The following is an 18,579-nucleotide window of genomic DNA, read 5'->3' on the forward strand; positions in this document are numbered from 1 at the left end:
CAGCACAGAGCCCGACACGGGGCTGGGACTCACAAACCACGAGATCATGACCTGAGCCTAAGTCTTACACAACCGACTGAGCCACCCAGGCGCCCCTGATTTCTTCTAACTTATTGATATATTCTAAATTCTCTGCAATCTCCACTATTTTTTTTTAAGTTTATTTATTTGTGAGGGAGAGTGAGAGGGAGAGAATGAGAGAGAGAGCGCGCACAAGCAGGAGAGGGGCAGAGAGAGGGAGACACAGACTCCCAAGCAGGTTCCAGGCTCTGAGCTGTCAGCGCGGAGCCCAATGCGGGCTCCCAGCGCAGAACCCACAGACTGCGAGATCATGACCTGAGCGGAAGTTGGATGCTTAACCGAGCCACCCAGGTGCCCCCAGCTATTTCTTTTCATTGGAACGGAAGAAGGGAAGGCGTGTGGTTTTGTGTCGGCGGGCTCAGGGTAATGATGGACTTTACAGACTTGTAGGAGCTTGGGAGAGGGACCAGATCGTTCTGCTGTGGGGCATGGAGGAAAAGTCACCCGGAGGAGGTGACCTGTGACCTGAGTCTTAAAGGAAGTGTGTGAGCTCATCAGGTGAAGCTCACCGGATGTAGCAAAGGTCCAGCATTGTGCTTGGAACACCCTGGACCATGAGTTTAGGAGTGGCCTGAGGGGAGCACGGGGAATGGAGGTGGGGAATGGATACTCGGCAGCTGGGGTCATCATTCTGAGAGGACCGGGGAGCACAGAAAGTCTTAGGTGGGTGAGGGACTGGAGGGACTGGTTGGGGTGCTGGTTTAGAGGCTCAGGCTGGCGCAGCATGAAGGGCAGACAGTCTAGGGGCAGAGAGGCCAGTGAGAGGTGTTGGCAGCAGCCCTGATTGGAACCGAGGAGGGGCCAATATGGCTAAAATGGAAAAGTGCATATGGGTCTAGAAGATTCAGACCCATGTGGGTTTTAGCACCCCCTCTCCCCACCCGCCTCCCCTCACTTACTAGCTATGTAACCCTGGCATTCTCACTCAACCTCGATGACTTAGCTGAGGTGACAGCTAATGGGAAAAGCAGATGGCCGGTGACATGTGATAAGTGGGTACAAGCGGTAACTCTCTTCTCCACCCCCTTGAGGCAGAAGCTGGTCACCGATTTTCTCCTGTGAGTCGCCCAGCTGGTGCCCAGGAAAGTGTGAGGTTGCTTGCTCAGGAAGGGTCTACGAGCACTCTGGTCCCGGCGGTGCTGGGCCTGGCTGGGTCCTGAGCCCAGCCACATCTGGTCCCTGCCCTTGGGGAGGTCACCATCAGCTAGGAGAAAATCACAAATAGAGCCACGATGCCATGTGAGAGTGCGCCCAGGCCAGCTTCTTATGCATAAGGCCTTAATTAACCCTCATAGCTACCCTGGGAAGGAGGGGCCATGATCTCCACTTTATAGATAAAGCAACAGCAGGTCCAAGAAAAGGATGTGGCCAGGGTCTTCTTGCCTGGAGGTGGCTGAGTCGGGACAGAACACAACCTGTCCAACTCCAGGGCCTGGTGTCCAGCCTGGGCCAGGGGACTCAGGTTTAAGCAGGGTCACGGGTGTCCCCAAGTGGGGACCTCCACCTCACCAACTTGTGACATACCCCCGGGCCTACTGACGGAGGAGTGGCGGGGTCGATGTGTCCTGATCAGTGAGGGGCTCACGCCCTGCATGGACGCCTGCCCCTGCAGGAGTGAGTGGGGCAGGGTGCTTCAAGGAGGAGCTTCCTCCTCTTATCTCTGTCCTCGGAGCAAGTCCGTGAGGGCACCACGGGGGCTGCTGGGGGCCTTTGGTCCCCACCAGCTTGTCCCCACCTCCAGATTGAGAACAGCAAAGCTGAAGGAGATTCTGGTCTGAGGTCAGCCGCTTCTCAACTCTCTGTAGGCCTCCCGAGCTTCCTGAGGCTCACACACAGCCAAGATGAAAAGGACCTCACAGTCAGAGGAGTCTGTGCTCAGAGAACACTAATGCTCTTGGGTGGCATTTCCTTGGAGACGAGGAGGGAAGGAACCGGGGACCTGGGCCCCGCTGCTGACCTGCTGTATGACTGAGGCCGCAGTTTCCCCTCTCTGAGCTTTAGATCCCAGCTGGACAGGCTGCTCTGACCTTCTGTGTCCCTGGGCTGGAAGGACAGTTGGTCGCCACCAGTTTGGTGGGGAACCATTGGCTGTGGCTGAGGGGAATGTGGCCCAGTCCCCTGGCTTGTTGGAGCAGCAGGAAAAGACAAAAGCGAAACCAGGATCTCAGGTAGTCCAGGGGCTGGCTCTCTTTGACCAACATGGATCTGTGGAGGTTTAACCAGCCTGTGATTTTGCCCGTGCTTTGCACTCATGACGCCCCATTCCTGACGCTAGGAGTCCTCAGGTGTCCCCCTCAGGTGTCAGACTCCATACACCTCCATACGCCTCACCCGACCTGCAGACTCCTAAATCACCTGTCCCCCCAGACCGCCTTTAGCCTGCACTTGGTAAATGGCCTAGCACTTAACCTGCCCCACTTAACGCATTCAGTCCGGGAAGACCTGTGAGTTGGAATCATCAGCCCTCCTTTGCCACAGAAGGAAGAAGGTGCAGAGAAGTTAGGTCACACAGCAGGTGGGAGGCCCTGCTCCCAAGCCCCAGTGTCCCCAGCCTCTCAGGGCCAGGGCAGCCACCTCCTGCAGGGACCGGGGGAAGCGTGTAAATGCCAGTCGTTATTTCTGAGAACGCCTTCCCCCTCAGGATCTGAGGTCCTGGAGGGAGGCCTGCTCTCAGATTCAGTGCGCTGAGAAGCAAAAGCCAGTCACTACCAAGAAGTATGCGGTAAACCCTCTTTGGGCCTCAGTTTCCCTCCCTGTAGAGTGAGAGCGAGGAGGCATGGGCTCAGGTCTCCTAGAGCCCTCTCGACCGGGACTGAGGTTTGGTGGCTCTGGGAGGAGTCCGTCTGGGCTCTCAAGCCCGCTCCAGTGGGGCAGCGGGGCGGGACGGCTGCGAGGACAGCCAGCTCCCGATGGTGGCCACCCCTGCCCGGCGCTCCCCGCGGCCTAGAAACCCTAACCCCTCCCTCCCCGGTCGCGCTGTCGCTTTAAGGTCGGGCGGGGCCGGCGGCGCCGAGGCGCGGCACCTGGAGCTCCCAGAGCGGCCACCCGGAGTCACTGGCCTGACCGACGGCACGCGAGGACTGGGATCGCAGGGGAGGTGGGGCGGCAGGTGCCCCCCCAGCTCGAGCCCGAGTCGGGGGCGGAGGACGAAGCCCGGCCCCGAACACGCCTGGCGCCCCAGAGCGCCCCTGCAGCTCGCAGAGCCCCTGCAGGGATCACAGCCCCCCCCCCCCACTCCCCGGGCGGGCACGCGTGGGGTGCTGCCTGCTGGGCATCTCGCTGCACCGCGTAGGGGGTGGAGGGAGCGGGTGGGACGCACGGCGACTGCGGGCGGTGGGGGGGGGGGGGGGCATTCGGATACCCTTGGACCAGACCGAGAGCCCGACCTTGGGGCTTTCGGGGGAACGCGGAAAACCGGGCTAGGGGACCTTCAACAGGGCTGCTCCCTAACTCCAGGCGCCTCCTGCAAACCCGAGGGACAGCCATCCCAGGATTGCACCTCCCTCTGGTCCCTGCGCCTGGACCACGCCTGACCACCTGCCGCCTGATGGCTTCATCTGAGGTGGGTATAAGCTTCCTCCTCTCCTTCCTTCCCGAGCATCTCAGCGCCTCCTAATGCTGACCCTGCCTGGACCCCCTCTCTTCACCTTGACTTCGGTGGCTTGGCGGTGCAGAGTGGACACCCAGGTCCTCTTCCTGTGTTCTAACTGGCCGGGTGGCCTTGAGCATGGCAGTCAGGGCCTTAGTTTACCCAGAAGTTGATGGGGATGGTCTGGACCACTTCCTGTTCAGATGGCTTAGCTCTTCCGGAAGGGTGGCACTTGGAGTTCCCTTGTTGGTTGCAGAGACAGTGCAATGGTGCCCATTTTACAGAGGAGGGAGCTGAGGCACGGAGAAGCTAGATAAATTGCACAGTGTCAGAGTCAGGGTCCATCCTTGTCCAGCTCTGTATCACCGTGCTTCATTACAGCTTGCTGTCTTGCCGCCTCGTCTTTACCACTTGCTCTTCCCTGAGAGGCAGAATTTGAGCTCAGAGATGCTGAGCAGTTTCAAGGTCACAGGGCTCATGGAATGGCCGCAGTTAGAGGGAGCGATAAATCGGAGGCAGGGATAGGCCTCCGCTGGCTGGTGGGAGGTGGGGCTGGCGGCAGCAGGTGGGCCTCTGGGAGGAGGTGGTGTTTGGACTGGGTCTTGAAGGGGGGGGATGTGAAATGAGGGCCCTGGGTGGGGACAGACGAGTCCCCAGGACGAGGTCCCCAGGTCCCCAGCATTGGGTTCAAATTTGGCACTGACCCCAGGCAAGCTGTCACCCTCCAAGCTCCATGAGGCTGTTGCAAGGATTCAGTCGGGGGCACCGATAAAGCGCGGGGTGGTGCCCAGCCCGTGTAAATGCCCAGCACACGTCTGCCGCCTCCATCATCATGTACGTAGGGCAAGGGAGAGATGGAAAGGGGACGTCTCACATGCAGGTCATGTTCATCCTGAGGGGCGGAAGCAATGATGATTCATATGTTGCATTTTTATTCACTTCTGGGGTCCTCTCTTTTTCTCACAACGAGCAACTATTGCTTTTATAGAGGTCTAAGGGCATCTGAAGTTGCCCTGTGCAGAAGCAAGTTCTTCAAGGGTTGAGAAGCAAAGCAATTTCTGGCTTTGGGCAGAGTCCTCCACCTTTCTGGGCTAGGTCTCCTCATTTGCAAAGCAGGAATTTTCTCGCTCTGCCCTACCCACCCCCCTCGGTTGTGGGGAGTGTGAAGAGGGGCCTTGGTATACAGGCAAGGCGCTATGAACTGTTACTGATCTGCTGTGGGTTTTAAGTGGGTTTTCCAAGCTGATTGCTGCAGCTCTCCCTCTCGACAGCCTCTCGTAGCTGTCTAACTTTGGAGAGGGAGGAGTCGGGTTCATCTCCTCCCCCCACAATAATGGAGACAGGAGGCACTTGCCCCACAGACCGATTCACAGGAAGAGAACGGCAGGTGATTTACGGATGACATTTTTCTACACGCTGCTGGTGGTCTGGGGGCTCAGGAAGATTTGGGGTCCGCTCTTAGAGCACCCCTGCTACATGTATACATTCTCTCTCATAGGTACACATGTACACGCACGTGTATGTGTTTTTAAATGTTTGCTTATTTTTGAGAGAGAGAGACAGACAGACAGACCCAGAACGGGGGAGGGGCAGAGAGAGAGGGAGACACAGAATCCGAAGAAGGCTCCAGGCTGTCGGCACAGAGCCCTACACAGGGCTCGAGCCCACGAACTGCAAGATCATGGCCTGAGCCGAAGTTGGATGCTTAACAGACTGAGCCGCCCAGGCGCCCCCCACCCCCACCCCCCGCAACACACATGTGTTTTTAAACAGAATTGACGACATGCCCTTTTGAAGTCTAAAGCTTCACCTGCTGTATCTTGAACATGATGCCCCTCAGCTCTCCCAGGAGCTAGCAGCTACACAGCAGGGCATTGTTTGGGTGCAGCATATTTGGCCGGGTAAGCCCTCATTTGGAAGGCATTCCTGATCCCTGAAGTCTCAGGTCTGTGAGTTCCCCAGCCCCCTGCTTCACTGACTCAGATTTTGGAAAAGGACAGTGTCTCTAACTTCTCCTAGCAGCCTGCTAAAGAACCCGACCTTTGTAAGGGTGAGGAAACAGACCCGGAGCGGTTGGTAAGCTTACCCCAGAACTGCAGAATGGGGACCAAGGCCAGGTCTCCACTCCGTGGCTGGCTGTTGCATTTGCCGAACTCCTGTGTCGCCTCCCTTGTCCCAGCCCCTCCCAGCTGTAAGGGAGGCTGTTCACGCAACAAGTGTTTGCCCAGTAACGCCTTCCCTCACTTAAGAGAATTTCTTCAACACATGTTCATTGAGCAGCTACTATGTGCCAGGCACTGGGGGATACAGCAGTGAACGGGGCCAATATGGGCCTGTCCTCAGTGTGCCTGGCTGGTGGGGAGGACAAGCAAAGGAGAGGCTGAGCACAGTCAGAGAAGTGCTGTGATGCAAGAAGGCCCGGGGCACTTGGTGTTGAAGTGAAGGCTTCTTGGGTGAGGACCAATCTGAGACTTGAGGGCAGATAATGGCAAGTTATCAGACAGAGGGAACAGCATGTACAATGGCCTAGAGATTGGCTTTGGGGACAACGTGGACGTGGGTTTCAGCCTCTTCCTGTCTGTATGCTCTGGGGCCAGTTTTCCTCCCAGTTTGCGTTTTTCCTGCGCATTTTTTCCTTATCCGATTGACATGCTACCCTATGCGTACCTTGGCGTACGAAGCCGAAAAAAGAGGGGCGCCTGCGTGGCTCAGTCTCCCGAGCGTCTGACTGTTTTTTCCGCTCAGGTCATGATCCCAGGGTCGTGGGATCGAGTCCTGCTTCCAGCTCGTGCCGAGTGTGGAGCCTGCTGAAGATTCTCTCTCTCTCAAAAAAAAAAAAAAAAAAAAAAAAAGCTGAAAGAAGGAAGATCTACACGTCTCCCCTGTTGTTAAGCATTTGTACTGAGCTTGTTTTTTCAGACGAGTTGTTAACATCCCATCTAGAGGGTACGCCATGGTTTATTCACCGGTTGCCTATAGTTGGACGTTTAGACTTTTTCCAAATTAGGACCATTATCCATAAGGCCATGGTGAACACCTTTTTGCACAAAGGTGCCTCAGGTCGTGCATTTCAACTCGGGACTTCACTCTTGCTCCTTTACCCGCCCTGGGTTTCGGTGCCTTCCTCTGTCAAATTCCACCTCTTGGGATTGTGACCAGGGGAGGTGAGGCAATGCAGAACCAGCGGGTCTCGACCCTGAAGGCCTGCTGGACTCAACAGGTGTTCACTCTCTTCCCTCCCAGCCTGTAGTCGACGGGGTGGGGGTGGGAGTCATTACCCACCAGGCTGATGGGACCTATGAGGCCCCGAGAGGCCCAGAGTGAACATAGCCACACTTACTGAGCTCCTGGGCCCCAGGCATGGTGCTGGGTAACTTGAGACACATTCTCTGTGGCCTTCGAAACGGCCCTGCAAAGTCGGGAGTGTCATCTCCGTTTAACAGATGAGGAAACTGAGGCACAGAGGAGTCAAATGGCCTCTCCAAGGTTGCACCGTGACCTCAGACAGGGGAGGACTGAAACGTGGGTCTGCAGTACCCCAGCAGGCCCGCCTCGTGGCCCATTACCTCCTGTCTCCCCTTCTCTGTGTTCAGACGTGTGACGTGAGCCGAGCGGCCTCCACGCTCCATTACTGCATGACGGTCAGCGGCACGGTGCTTCTGGTAGCTGGGACACTCTGCTTTGCTTGGTGGAGTGAAGGAGAAGCAGGTGCTCAGCCCGGCCAGCCGGCCCCTCCCACGGGGCATCCGGTGCCTCAGGCCCCCAGTCCCCTGCTCAGGTCCGTCAGCTTCTTGTGCTGCGGTGCAGGCGGGCTGCTACTACTCTTCGGCTTGCTGTGGTCCATCAAGGCCAGCACCCGGGGGCCTCCCCGATGGGACCCATATCACCTCTCCAGAGACCTGTACTACCTCACTGTGGAGCCCTCGGAGAAGGAGAGCTACAGGTCAGCAGGGCAGGGTGGAGGTGATGGGCGGGAGTGGTGGATAAAGCACTGGCATCAGCAGAGTCCTGGAGGGGTTTCAAGCCCTTTGACAGACTTGGACAAACCAGGGTGGTTAGAGCTGTCAGAGAGGGACGGACAGGGTCCTGTAGAGACATGGAGAAATCCAGGAAGGCTTCGTGGAGGAGGTGGCAGTTGAGCTCAGCATGGTACATACAGGGCAGAGTAGCAGAGGGGTTAAGAGCCCAGGCCCAGGGGTAAACCTCCTGGAATCCTCTCCTGGTTCTATCACTAACTAGCAAGTAGGACTTCAAGTAGATTGTACAACCCTACCGAGCCTCAACTTCCTCATCTGAAATAAGACAGGAGTAAGAATAGCACAATAATAGCAAATACCTGCACTTACCATCTGCGGGACACTGTGCTAAGTGCTTTTCATATATGTACTCATTTTGTTTTCCCAGCAGCTCTCTGAAGTAGGGACTGTTATTAACTCCATCTATAGATGAGGAGCCCAACGTGCCAAGACATTAACTAACTTGCCCAAGGACACCCAGCTAACGTGTGTGTGAGTCGGGACTTGAACTGAGTCTGCACCCTCACTGCTCCCTAGCTCAGGGGACATGGGGGAGAATCCAATGGGATGATGTCTGTGTAGAACGTAGCCCGGTGCCTGGCACACAGTAGGTGCACAGGAAGTGTCAGCTGTTCCTGAAGTGGATAATGTAGAGACGCGGTTGGGACGGGCCAAAGAGCATGTGCAAAGGCTCCGGGGTGGGTTGGGGGTGGAGACAAAATCTTGCATTAAGACCGTATTTCTCAACCTTTTTAAAATTGTCTCTCCCTCCTAAAAGGAGCCTTTGAGGCATTTTTTTTCAATGTTTTTTTATTTATTTGTTTGTTTTGAGAGAGAGAGAGAGAGAGAGAGAGAGTGCGAGCGAGCCGGGGAGAGGCAAAGAGGGAGGGAGGGAGAGAATCCCAAGCAGTCTCCAGGCCCCGTGCTGTCAGTGCAGAGCCCGACGCGGGGCTAGAACCTGCGAACTGTGAGATCATGACCTAAGCCAAGATCAGGAGTCTGACCCTTAACTGACTGAGCCACCCAGGCGCCCTGGCATTTTTTCTTACCCACACCCCCTCCATGAAATTTTCATACCACAGATATATTGCATATTTGTCTGCTCTGTATGTATCTCTGTATTATATACATCTACAGAGCATCACCAAGACACCAAGAGCTCTTTTTTTTTTTTTTTTTTTTACCTGGGGGAGAAAATGATGCATTATGTGTGCACTTGTTAAATACGTATTCATTCAGTCAAGCATGGGCAGTGCCTCCATATTGGGCGGCCCGCATGCATCCCGGGTCTTGTCTGCCTGCAAGGTAAGAATTTCTGTTGCCGTTTATGGAAGAAGAAGGTGAAGGTTACACAGCTAAAAAGTGGCAGAGCCCGCTGGCTGCAAAGCTTGTGTGTGTTAGGGGCTAAGTCAGACACTAGGGAGCTGGCCTGGGACCTGGACACCTTTCTTCCCTTGGGGAGAGGGAAAAACAGTATTGCGAGTTAAAGAATGTAACAAATTCTTCCTGCTACTGGCCTGCGATTCCCTGGGGTCAGAGACAATAGAGTATTCACCAGGGGCCATTTGGTACAATGGTCTGGCCTTGGTTTGACCCAACTGTGAGAGAGGGAAGGGCAGGGCCTCCAGCCAGTCCCCTCACGTCTCAGATGAGAAGCCCGGGTCTCAGAGAGACCAATGACCTACCTGGTCACACAGCGAGGTGGTGGGTGACTGGAGGGGAACCAGGCCAGGCCTCAGGGTGCTGCAACTGTAACCTGTCCCTGCTCGCCCTCCTAGCCTGGCCGGACTGCTGGGGGCGGGTGTTGTCTGTACACACAGCCGTGTTGACTCAACAGGGTCTGGGCCACCGTAGCGTCTGTCAGGTGGGGCCAGTTGGATTTCATTCCCAGCAGGGCTGGGGAAGAAGCCTACTCGGGCGGGTGCTCATGGCCCATCAGGTTCAGAGACCCAAGTCTTAGGTTCAGAACTAGGATGGCTGGATGTCGGGGAGGCTGCTTCTGTTCATGCCCCTTTCTTGTCCCCGAAAGCTGACACAGCCCAGCCTTGCTGCTGGTGAGCCCCGCATCTGGCCCCGCTGGTGGTTGGACAGGAGGCCTCCCAGGGCCCCTGTCCTCAGTGAGTATAGCAGAAAAAGCACGGGTCGGGGCGCCTGGGTGGCCCGGTCGGTTAAGCGTCCGACTTCGGCTCAGGTCATGATCTCGCGGTTCATGAGTTCAAGCCCCGCGTCGGGCTCTGTGCTGAGGGCTCAGAGCCTGGAGCCTGTTTCAGGTTCTGTGTCTCCCTATCTCTCTCTGACCCTCCCCCGTTCATGCTCTGTCTCTCTCCGTCTCAAAAATAAATAAACGTTAAAAAAAAAAATTTAAAAGAAAAAGCACGGGTCTATTCAGACGTGAGGGTGTCAGTGTCAGCTCTTTTCTAAGCTGTGCGCCCTTGAGCGTGTTACTTAGACTCTCCGAACCATATCTAATTCTTCCTCTGTCATGTGGCCGTGCCAGAACTTTCTCCTGAGATTGCTGTTAGGCTCAGATGAGGTGATAGATGGGGAAGTGTATGCCTGGCAAAGTTCGTGCACACTTTAGCTTTGCGGCTGCGTATGACTATGCCTTACAGCTTGCGGTGCACTCTAGTGCCCGCTGCCTGATTTGAGTCTCAACGGCTTGGGAGTTAAGCGTTAGGATTAGGCCTGTTTCACAGAGGACGGCGCTAAGGTGTGGGGAGATTCAGGGCTGGGATGGGAAGAAGGGTGATAGGTGCCGTTGGCTTGAGCTTGGCAATTAGGACTGGGGGCTCTGCTGCTTGGTTGATGCTTGGCCTTTACTCATCTGTCCTGTGCCTGAGAGCTGAGCCCCCAGGGTTGTCCTGAACACGTTTAGGGAGCTTACACGTTGGGCGAATAGTATTCCGTCCTTGTCCCTTTCCCTTTCCCGACTGTGGTTGCCTGACTCAGCTGAAGGGTGGCAGAGCCGAGGCCAGGCCCAGGCCTCCTGCCCCCCCGGGGCCAGCCCCAGCCTCCCCTGGAGCTTGCTGGCCTGGGGACCAGAGCGGCGGGCCCACCCCACACCCCTGCAGGGCGCCGTATCCAGAATATACCACCCGTGTGTGTGTGTGTGTGTGTGTGTGTGTGTGACATGGCAGCTCTGCATGGGGCCTCCTGTTCCCCCAGTTCCCAGCCTCTGGACCATAGGAATAGGACTTGGGGCTGGCTGGGCCATGCCGGCTACTTACGTGACAGCAGGTGGCACGAGGGCCACTCCACGTCTGCCCTCTAAGCAAACTTCCTGCTGTGGGGTGAGCTTCCCTGGCATCTGTGCCCTGCCCTGCCAGCTGTTGCCTGCTGGGGTGGTCCCAGGCATACCCCAAATCTGTCTGGCATCTCCAGGGCTTGGGGAACCAGGGAGTGGCAGGGGTGTGGCTGGGGCATGCGGGAGGGGAGGGAGACATAGGGCTCTGGAAGCTGGAATACCGGCATTTTTCCGAGTGCTGTCAAAGCTTTTTCCATTTTCCCCTCCCCTGAATCTATAAAATTCTCACCCCCATTTTACAGATGAGGAGAAGGAGGCTCAGAGGGGCCATGTGAACAAGGCACAGCCCGAGACAGTGGAGTCTAGCCTGCTTGCCTCCAGAAGCAATATTCTTTGCCCGCCCTCACGTGCAAAGGAGGCTGGGAGCTGAGGGGAGACTGAGACCCCTTATCAGCTCCCTCAGTAGCAGGGCTCCCGGGCTGCCTTCCAGAGGAGGAGGGTCTGTGGGAGAGATGTGTCACAGCACTGGATGCGGAGCCCAGATCTGGCTCCCGGCCGGTGCCCTCTATCAGATTGGCATGCAGGCTGGGGGTTAACCCTGAGCTCCCCACCAGCCTACTCCATGACTCTATGACTGGAGCAGCGAGCCTGCCTCCCCAGTGGGTCACTCTGAGGGCTGCGGTTGGCTCGGGCTGAGAAGACACGCTGTCCAGAGAAGGGCCATGTCCCCGGGGGTGGGGGGGGGGGATTCTCAAGTGAGGGGTGAGAGCAGGTACCCAGCACTGCCCCCTACCAGCCCCTGGAGTGAAGTTCCCTCCACTACCTCCTCTGACCTCCCCCCCCCCCGCCGCCTCGGGGCCAGCCTCCTGCCATCAGCCCCTCCCCTGTCTACACTGGCAGAACCCATGGTATGCATTGAACTGCTTCCCCACCAGCTCCAGACTGATAACTCTGGGCAAGCGATAGCCTGTATGGCACTTACTGTGCGGGTGATCTATGATAACTTTTGTCCCCCACACCCCTTCCTCGCAGAGACTTTTGAGATTTTGTTATCAGCTCCTGTTCACGAAACATGTGCTAAGTGCCCCTTCCCCTGTATTATCTCAATTAATCTTCATAAAGTCCTGGGAGGTAGGTGCCCTTGCTGTCCTCATTGTATAGATGGGGAAACTGAGGCTCAGATTAATGGAGTTACTGACCCATGATCTACCACCAAGAATGTGGCATAGCAGAGAGTTGAACTAGCCACAGCCCAGACTCATAACCAGCCCTTCAGCCACTTGGTGCGAGAAGCGACCTTCAAGGTCACTTGGTCAGCTCCTGTATCTGGCAGGATCATCCCCAAAGGGGAATCAGCTCAGACGTGGGATCAATGACACTCCTGTCCCCTGGGGTCCTGGGAAGGGAAAGAAGCACCACCTCCCCAGAGGTGACCCGCCAGGGTTCTGAGAGGACTGAGGGTCAGCCTCGTTCCCATCAGCATTGAGGCTAGAATACAGGTAACCTGTTTTTTGAATCTAACCTGTGGGGGCCGGTCACAGAAGCCACAGAAGACCTGGTCTGTGCCTCAAGTCCCTGCGGGGTCATTCATTTGTTGGAGGTAGGGCAAGTCACAGGAAAGCCAGGCTGTTTAGAGATGGATGTGGTTGACCTGGTAGGTAGTGAGCTCTCCATCTCTGGAGGTATGCAAGTGGAAGTAATCACTTCGCAGACTTGCCATATTGGGGCCTCAAGCATCCAGATGGGCAGGAGAATCGATGTCTCCCATCCCGCCTGGAGTATCTACAACTCCGGATCTTGCAAGGGATTATTACAATAAGCTAGAAGTCTTTCTGCCGATGAGCCATCCTTCTTTCCACAAACATCCCCAGGCACCTGCCCTCAGCCCATGGATGCTCAAAGTCCATCCTTACCCTCAGGGATGACCTAGGGGACCTGGTAGGGTCAATGCAGTGTTGGGGAAGAGCCCTCTGGGAGCCCAGAGCAGGGAGCGAGAGCTTTGCGCGGAGAGGGGGGACCAGTCAAGAAAGCTTCCCAGAAGAGCCTCAAAGGACAAGTGGGGATGGGCCAGCAGGGAGGGGGGTGGGGGAGGATGGACCTTCCCGGCAGAGAGAACTGAGGAGTTGCAGCGAGCTAGCGCGTGTGGGGAACTCACAGGATGGGGAGGGCAGAGCGGGAGGGCTGCGGTTGGCAGAGCTGACTCATTCCAAGCTCTGAGTGTGTACCTGGGGCCCACAACGGGTTTGGACAGGGCGTGAAGTCTTCCCCAGCCCCAGCCTCCCTTGCTCTTTCCCTGGCGTGCAGTACGTTTGCCCTTGCCCCTGCTACAGCCTCTCTTCTTCTGTCCCGCAGGATCCCAAAGGCGGTTGGCATCCCCACTTACGAGGAGGCCGTGGGCTGGCCACTTGCCGAGGGGCCCCCGACGCCACCTGCCGAGGGGCCCCCGACAACCCCTGCGTACCCCGTGGAAGAAAGCCCGAAGGACTGTGCCTCCGGGGATGCCCTGCGTGGGACCCAGCCCCCCTTGCCACCGCCCAGCTACGAGAGCATCATCAGTGCTGTCAACGGCCTCTCTGGAGAGACAGTCCCCGCCACCGCGTGCTCCTGCCCAGGCCCGGCTCAGACGACAGTGGGGGGAGGCACACTCCAAAGCTGGAGACAGATGAGCTTCTAGTGCATAATACAGTGCCTGGTACCCAGAAGGCGCCCAGCAAATGTTTGTCGCTGAATGCTGTTTTATCGACCTACGGCTGTGTAACAAACGGCTTAAAATAAATCCATTTTATTATTCTCTCTCGCGACTCCGTGGGTTGTCTGGGCCCAGCTGGGTGGTTTTTCTGCTGCACACGATGCTGGTGGGGCTGCAAGTCATGGGGGGACCCAGCCAGAATGTCAGAGATGGCTCATTCAGATAGCTAGCAGCCGGGAGATTTTGTTGTGCAGATGAGGAAGTGGGGGCCCTCGGGCCACACACTGAGTTTGTGATCAGAAGAATGTGGGCTCTGAATTCAGACCGCCTGGGCATGGGTTCCACCGCGTGCCGGTTGAGTGACCTTGAATGAGTGGCTTTGCCCTCTCTGCCTTGGTTTCCTCATGTATACGATGGGAATTGGGAATGACAGAGGCGTCGGCCCCTGCCCGAGGAGCTGGGTTGTGACAGATAAACGAGACGGTAGCAGCTGGCGTTGTGAGCTCGCGTTGACCCTGTAGGCTCAGTACTAACGCATCAAATAACAAGTGCGCGTCTTAACCCCATGGCAGGTGTCGATTAGCGCACAATTGGTCTCTGCTCCCATACCTCCTGGGACAGGGAGCTCATTACCTACCCTTGCTTTCCAGATCATGGCAGAAATGTCTATTTTCTTCCCAGCTCCATTCTGCATCCTTCATTTCTACCTCCCCCCCATTCGCCAGCTGAGAAAGCCAGCTCCGAGAGGTTAAGTAGCCTTCCCAGGGTCACACAGCAAGCCCCGGGGCTCAGTCAGCTGGACAGGGGCAGCATTCCCTGGGGGCTGACTGTATGCCATTCTTTCACATCATCAAGGCTGCCCTGCTACAGGTGGTGTTCCCATTTAGCAGGCAAGGAAACTGAGCCCCTGCTCTGGCTGCAGAGGGTCCTTGCACTTGCCTTCTCCCTCTCCAGAAGCTTTTCCCCACAGCCCACTCCTCACCTCCCTCCCATCCCTCTGTGCCCCCCTTCCCGTGAACTCCTTAAGCACTCCAGTAACACAGAAGCCCCCAGCCCCCGCTCTATTGTTTAAATAACGCCTGTCACCGTTTAACAGCTTCCCTTTTAAAATTGGTTCTCGTTTCTTTGTTTATTGTATGTTTCTCTCCACCAGGAAACTCTGCTAGAACAGAGGTATTTCTTTCCTTTACCTTGGTGTCCCTGAGGCCTAGAAACGGCTGGCACGTGGAGGTGCTCAGCAAACATTCGCCGGCGGACCGAAGGGATAGATGTCGCTACTGTTCTCATTCTTGGGCCCTCTCAGCCACGCGAGCCAGATCTTGTGGCTCTTCTGTAATGTTCTCCCTCCCCATCACCAACTCCTGCCTCCTTCCCTTCCTCTCCTTCTCTCCCGTCTGCCCCGACCCTTCCCACTATTGTGGAGACATACATTGGAATCCCGCCTCCACCCTCCCCTTCCTGTGTGATGCTGAGCTGGTTACACACACACACACACACACACACACTCTTCAGAGTCCCACACGTATCATGAGGATGGGGAAGGGGGATTTATCAGATCTCTGCAATTCCTAAGGAGTTAATGGGGTCCCAGGCTGGGACCCCAGAGCCCAGGGGACGCAGGGCTCTGGACACAGAGCCCAGATTCCCTCCTTCCCCCAAACCGAGGAGTCTCGCCTACCAGATGGGTCAGGAAGCCGGCAGCGGGAGCTGGAGGCGGCAGGGGTGGGCGGGGCTTATCGGTAAGAGCCCCCACTAGGAGCAGTGACTTGTTCAAGGTCACCAGTGTCTTGGAGGCCGAGCCAGACCACAGAGCCAGTCTCCTTGCGAGGCAAGCCACCGTCCCCTTCTGAGCCACAGTGGCCTGTCAACTGGGGACCCTCCGGCAGGGTGCAGGACGGGGGAGCCCCGTGAGGCTGGGTCTGCCACTCCCACAGCCCCCAGTAGGCACCAGCTTGCTTCCTGGACTCTTGCCTCCTGGATGCAGCCGTCTGGTTTCTTCACCCACCACTCAGGGTTTATATGTGGTGCTGCCGCCGGGCCTGGGACATCAGGCCCCTCCCAAGCTGTCCCTGGGCTCCTCCCAGGCTTCTGTTTCCCTCTGGGCTGGCTGGTCACCCTGCCGCCTGAAGCACGCCACCTCAAATCGGTCCTAAATTTTCCAGTAGGAAACTCCCTAGCTACCCCCTGGCCCCCACCCTCAGCAACTAATCGCTCCTAACAATTGTTCGCTTTAATTTTCGTCTCCCTAGGCTTCTGCTAGAGCCTGGCAACTGCTCCTCTCTTCCACCACGCTGTTTTGCTTCTTCCAACCTGTTTTTGGAACCAGAGAATAATTGTCGAATTAAAATCTAATCCATGTTACCCTCCCCTGCGTACCCCCTTTAGAGACCCCACGTTGGCCTCTCAGAGATGTCAGATACCTTGGCATGACCCCAGGAGGCCCCCTGCCCGTGCTTCCCTCTCTGGCCTCCCTCTCTGCTGGAACTTCTACCCATCCCTCCCTTCCCCAATATCAGGGGAGAGCCTAGCCGGTTCTAGCCTCTGGGGATACAACAGTGCACAAAGCAAAGAGACAAGAGACAAGACAAATAAATAATGTATATAGCATGATAGATGGGGACGAGTACTATGGAGAAAAGTAAATTGGTAGAGAGGACAGGGAACACCTCGGCGGCGGGGCGGGGCGGGGGGGGGCATGCAAGTGTCTGGAGGAAGAGTTTTGCAGGCAGAAGGAACAGCAGGTGCAAAGGCCTTGGGGTGCCTTGTGTCCTGAGAAAAGCACGGAGCCAGGGCGCTGGGGTCCAGTGAGAGGGGGCAGGGCAGGAGATGGGCTCAGAGGGCAGAGGGGGTGGGCGGCACGGGCAAATTATCCAGGGCCTGGGGGCCATTTTGAGGTCTCTGGCATTTACTCTGATAAAACGGGGCCCCCTTCCAGGGTTCTGAGCAGAGCAGTGACATGGTCTGACCTGGCCTTTGGGTTGAAAAGAGACTTCGGGGGGCAAGGGTAGAAGCAGAGATGATTAGGGAGACAGAGATGATGGGGGCTGGGACCTGAGTGATGAGCAGCAGTTGGGGGTGAAAAGTGATTGGATTCTTACATCTTAGAGGTAGGGCCAACAGGATGCGGATGTGAGAGGGGAGGTAAGGATGCTGGCCAGGATATCCAGGTGATGGCCTGAATAATGCTGGAAGGATGGAGTCGACTTGGGAGGGGCGGGTCTGAGGAGGCTGGGGAGTGGAGGGGTGGGGGGAGGTGCATGGCACTTAGAGTTTTGGCTCCAGCCATGTGTCAGTGCTTGCTTGCCCCCAGGCCTTTGCACTTGCTGATCTCCTTGTCGGAACTGCCTTTCCTGCCCTGACAGAACTCCAAATGACTTCTCAAGGATCCCTTCTACGAATCTGTCCCTTCATTCCTCCCACCTCCCCAGCGCCGCCCCCCCCCCCCGCCAGTCTATCCCTCACTCTGCTTTGTGCATATACTGGACCTCACCCACGTCTCAGAGCCTTTATCTTACTGTGCCCCCGAAGGTAGGACCAAGCACCATCACTCTCTGAAAGCCCGTATTTATCAGAGCGCCTCCCTCACACTTCACAGAGCGTGTGTAGTAGGTGCTTAGCAAGAGACTGACTGGGGACCTGGTTTGAATTCTTGGCTCTGCTATTTACAGGTGTTGCCTCCATGAGCCTCAGTTTCTGTATCTGTCAAATGGGTGTGATCTGCCCTCCCCCCGCACGCCTCCGAGGTTTTCCAGAGGATCCTGAATGCATCCTAGAGGAAGGAAACAGCGGTTAGCGCGCCCTCTGCTGGAAGATGACAGACCTCTGAACCGCTGCTCCCACGACCTCGAGGTTGGGAGGAGGGTGAAGGCCACCGGCAGGTGGGAGGGGAGCGGGAAGCACGGAGGGCCGAACGTTTCCAACGCTCCGGACAAACATGTTCCCAGTGAACCGTCACCGCGGCTCTGTGGAAGAGGTGACATCAGACCCATTGTACTGACCACGTACTTGTCCCAGAGCTTTCTTGTCGCTCCACCCCCCCTTTTTTTTAAGAGAGAAAAGGGGGAAAGGAGGCTGCATCATGGCGAGGAACTAAAAGGTGGGGCGCAGAGGAAAATGCTCTGGCGACTTGGGAGGCTTTCCCTGAAAGTCTAAGGACCAGATTCATCTATACTGGGACTGGGGCTGGGGCTGCACGGGTCCCGGTCCTCGTTTAGCCACCGACCCAGTTTAGGGAGATATTGGCCAGTCCCTGCCACTCCCCAGGCTCAGTTTCCTCGCCTGTGAAACGGGCACGATAACGTGGGCTGAGGGGCAGAGAAGGCCTGATTGCCCGGACCGTGAGCGTCTTGCAGACCGGGTGCTACGACGGCCACCAGGGGGCGCGAGAGGCTCCTGCTGGACCGCGACCACGCAGATCCACTCCCTGCCTGTCTGCGCCAGGACCTGCCCGCACGGGCTGAAGTCCCTCTTCTGGGAAGGGCGCTTGTCGCTTCCGTTCTCTGAGCCTCTTTAAGATGATAATAGTACTGCCCTGGAGGGTCCGGCCAGGTTGATAATCAGATTACAAAGCGCTTGTTCCTCCATTAGGTCACTTCCTTGCACAGTACCTAGGAGGTGGCCTGATAACCACCTGTGGTGTTCAGGTGACAAGTCTCAAGTCCAGAGTGGAGCCACCAGCCCAAGTTCACCTGGGGAGTCAAACTTGGATGTGACCAGGCGACTCTCAGCCTTTCTTGACCCCTCAGCAACCTCTCACTGTGAGGGTCTATTACAGGGGATCCCTCCCCCTCTCCCTCCCCTTTTCCTCTCCCCACCACCAAGCCTCCCCTGGAAAAAGCGTTTGCAAGCCATAGCACCAGGAAGAGGGTGGGAGCGCAGGTGTGGTGCCCCGGAGCGAGCACAGCTCAAGATGGGGAGGAGGGAGAAGGTGGTGACAACAAACAGAACCCCCTCCTCCCCC

General features: G+C 56.7%; 1 protein-coding gene across 1 annotated transcript; it reads left to right on the plus strand.

The window, feature by feature from the left end:
- The first annotated feature begins 3,077 nt into the window (after positions 1 to 3,077).
- On the plus strand, positions 3,078 to 13,724 carry TMEM61 (transmembrane protein 61). Its single transcript, XM_043575081.1, has 4 exons — positions 3,078 to 3,178; positions 3,538 to 3,643; positions 7,264 to 7,613; positions 13,283 to 13,724. The coding sequence occupies exons 2-4, from the start codon at positions 3,629 to 3,631 to the stop codon at positions 13,602 to 13,604; spliced, it is 687 nt and encodes a 228-aa protein (XP_043431016.1). The 5' UTR covers positions 3,078 to 3,178; positions 3,538 to 3,628; the 3' UTR covers positions 13,605 to 13,724.
- The last annotated feature ends 4,855 nt before the right edge of the window (positions 13,725 to 18,579 follow it).

The sequence above is a fragment of the Prionailurus bengalensis genome, chromosome C1 (assembly GCF_016509475.1).
Source record: "Prionailurus bengalensis isolate Pbe53 chromosome C1, Fcat_Pben_1.1_paternal_pri, whole genome shotgun sequence".
Classification (NCBI taxonomy): Eukaryota; Metazoa; Chordata; class Mammalia; order Carnivora; family Felidae; genus Prionailurus; species Prionailurus bengalensis.

What these genes read in the sequence shown, in the direction of transcription:
- TMEM61 (XM_043575081.1), top strand. An exon ending in TCGGAGAAGGAGAGCTACAG is followed by an intron (nt 7,614 to 13,282) that starts GTCAGCAGGGCA and finishes TCTGTCCCGCAG; the next exon opens with GATCCCAAAGGCGGTTGGCA.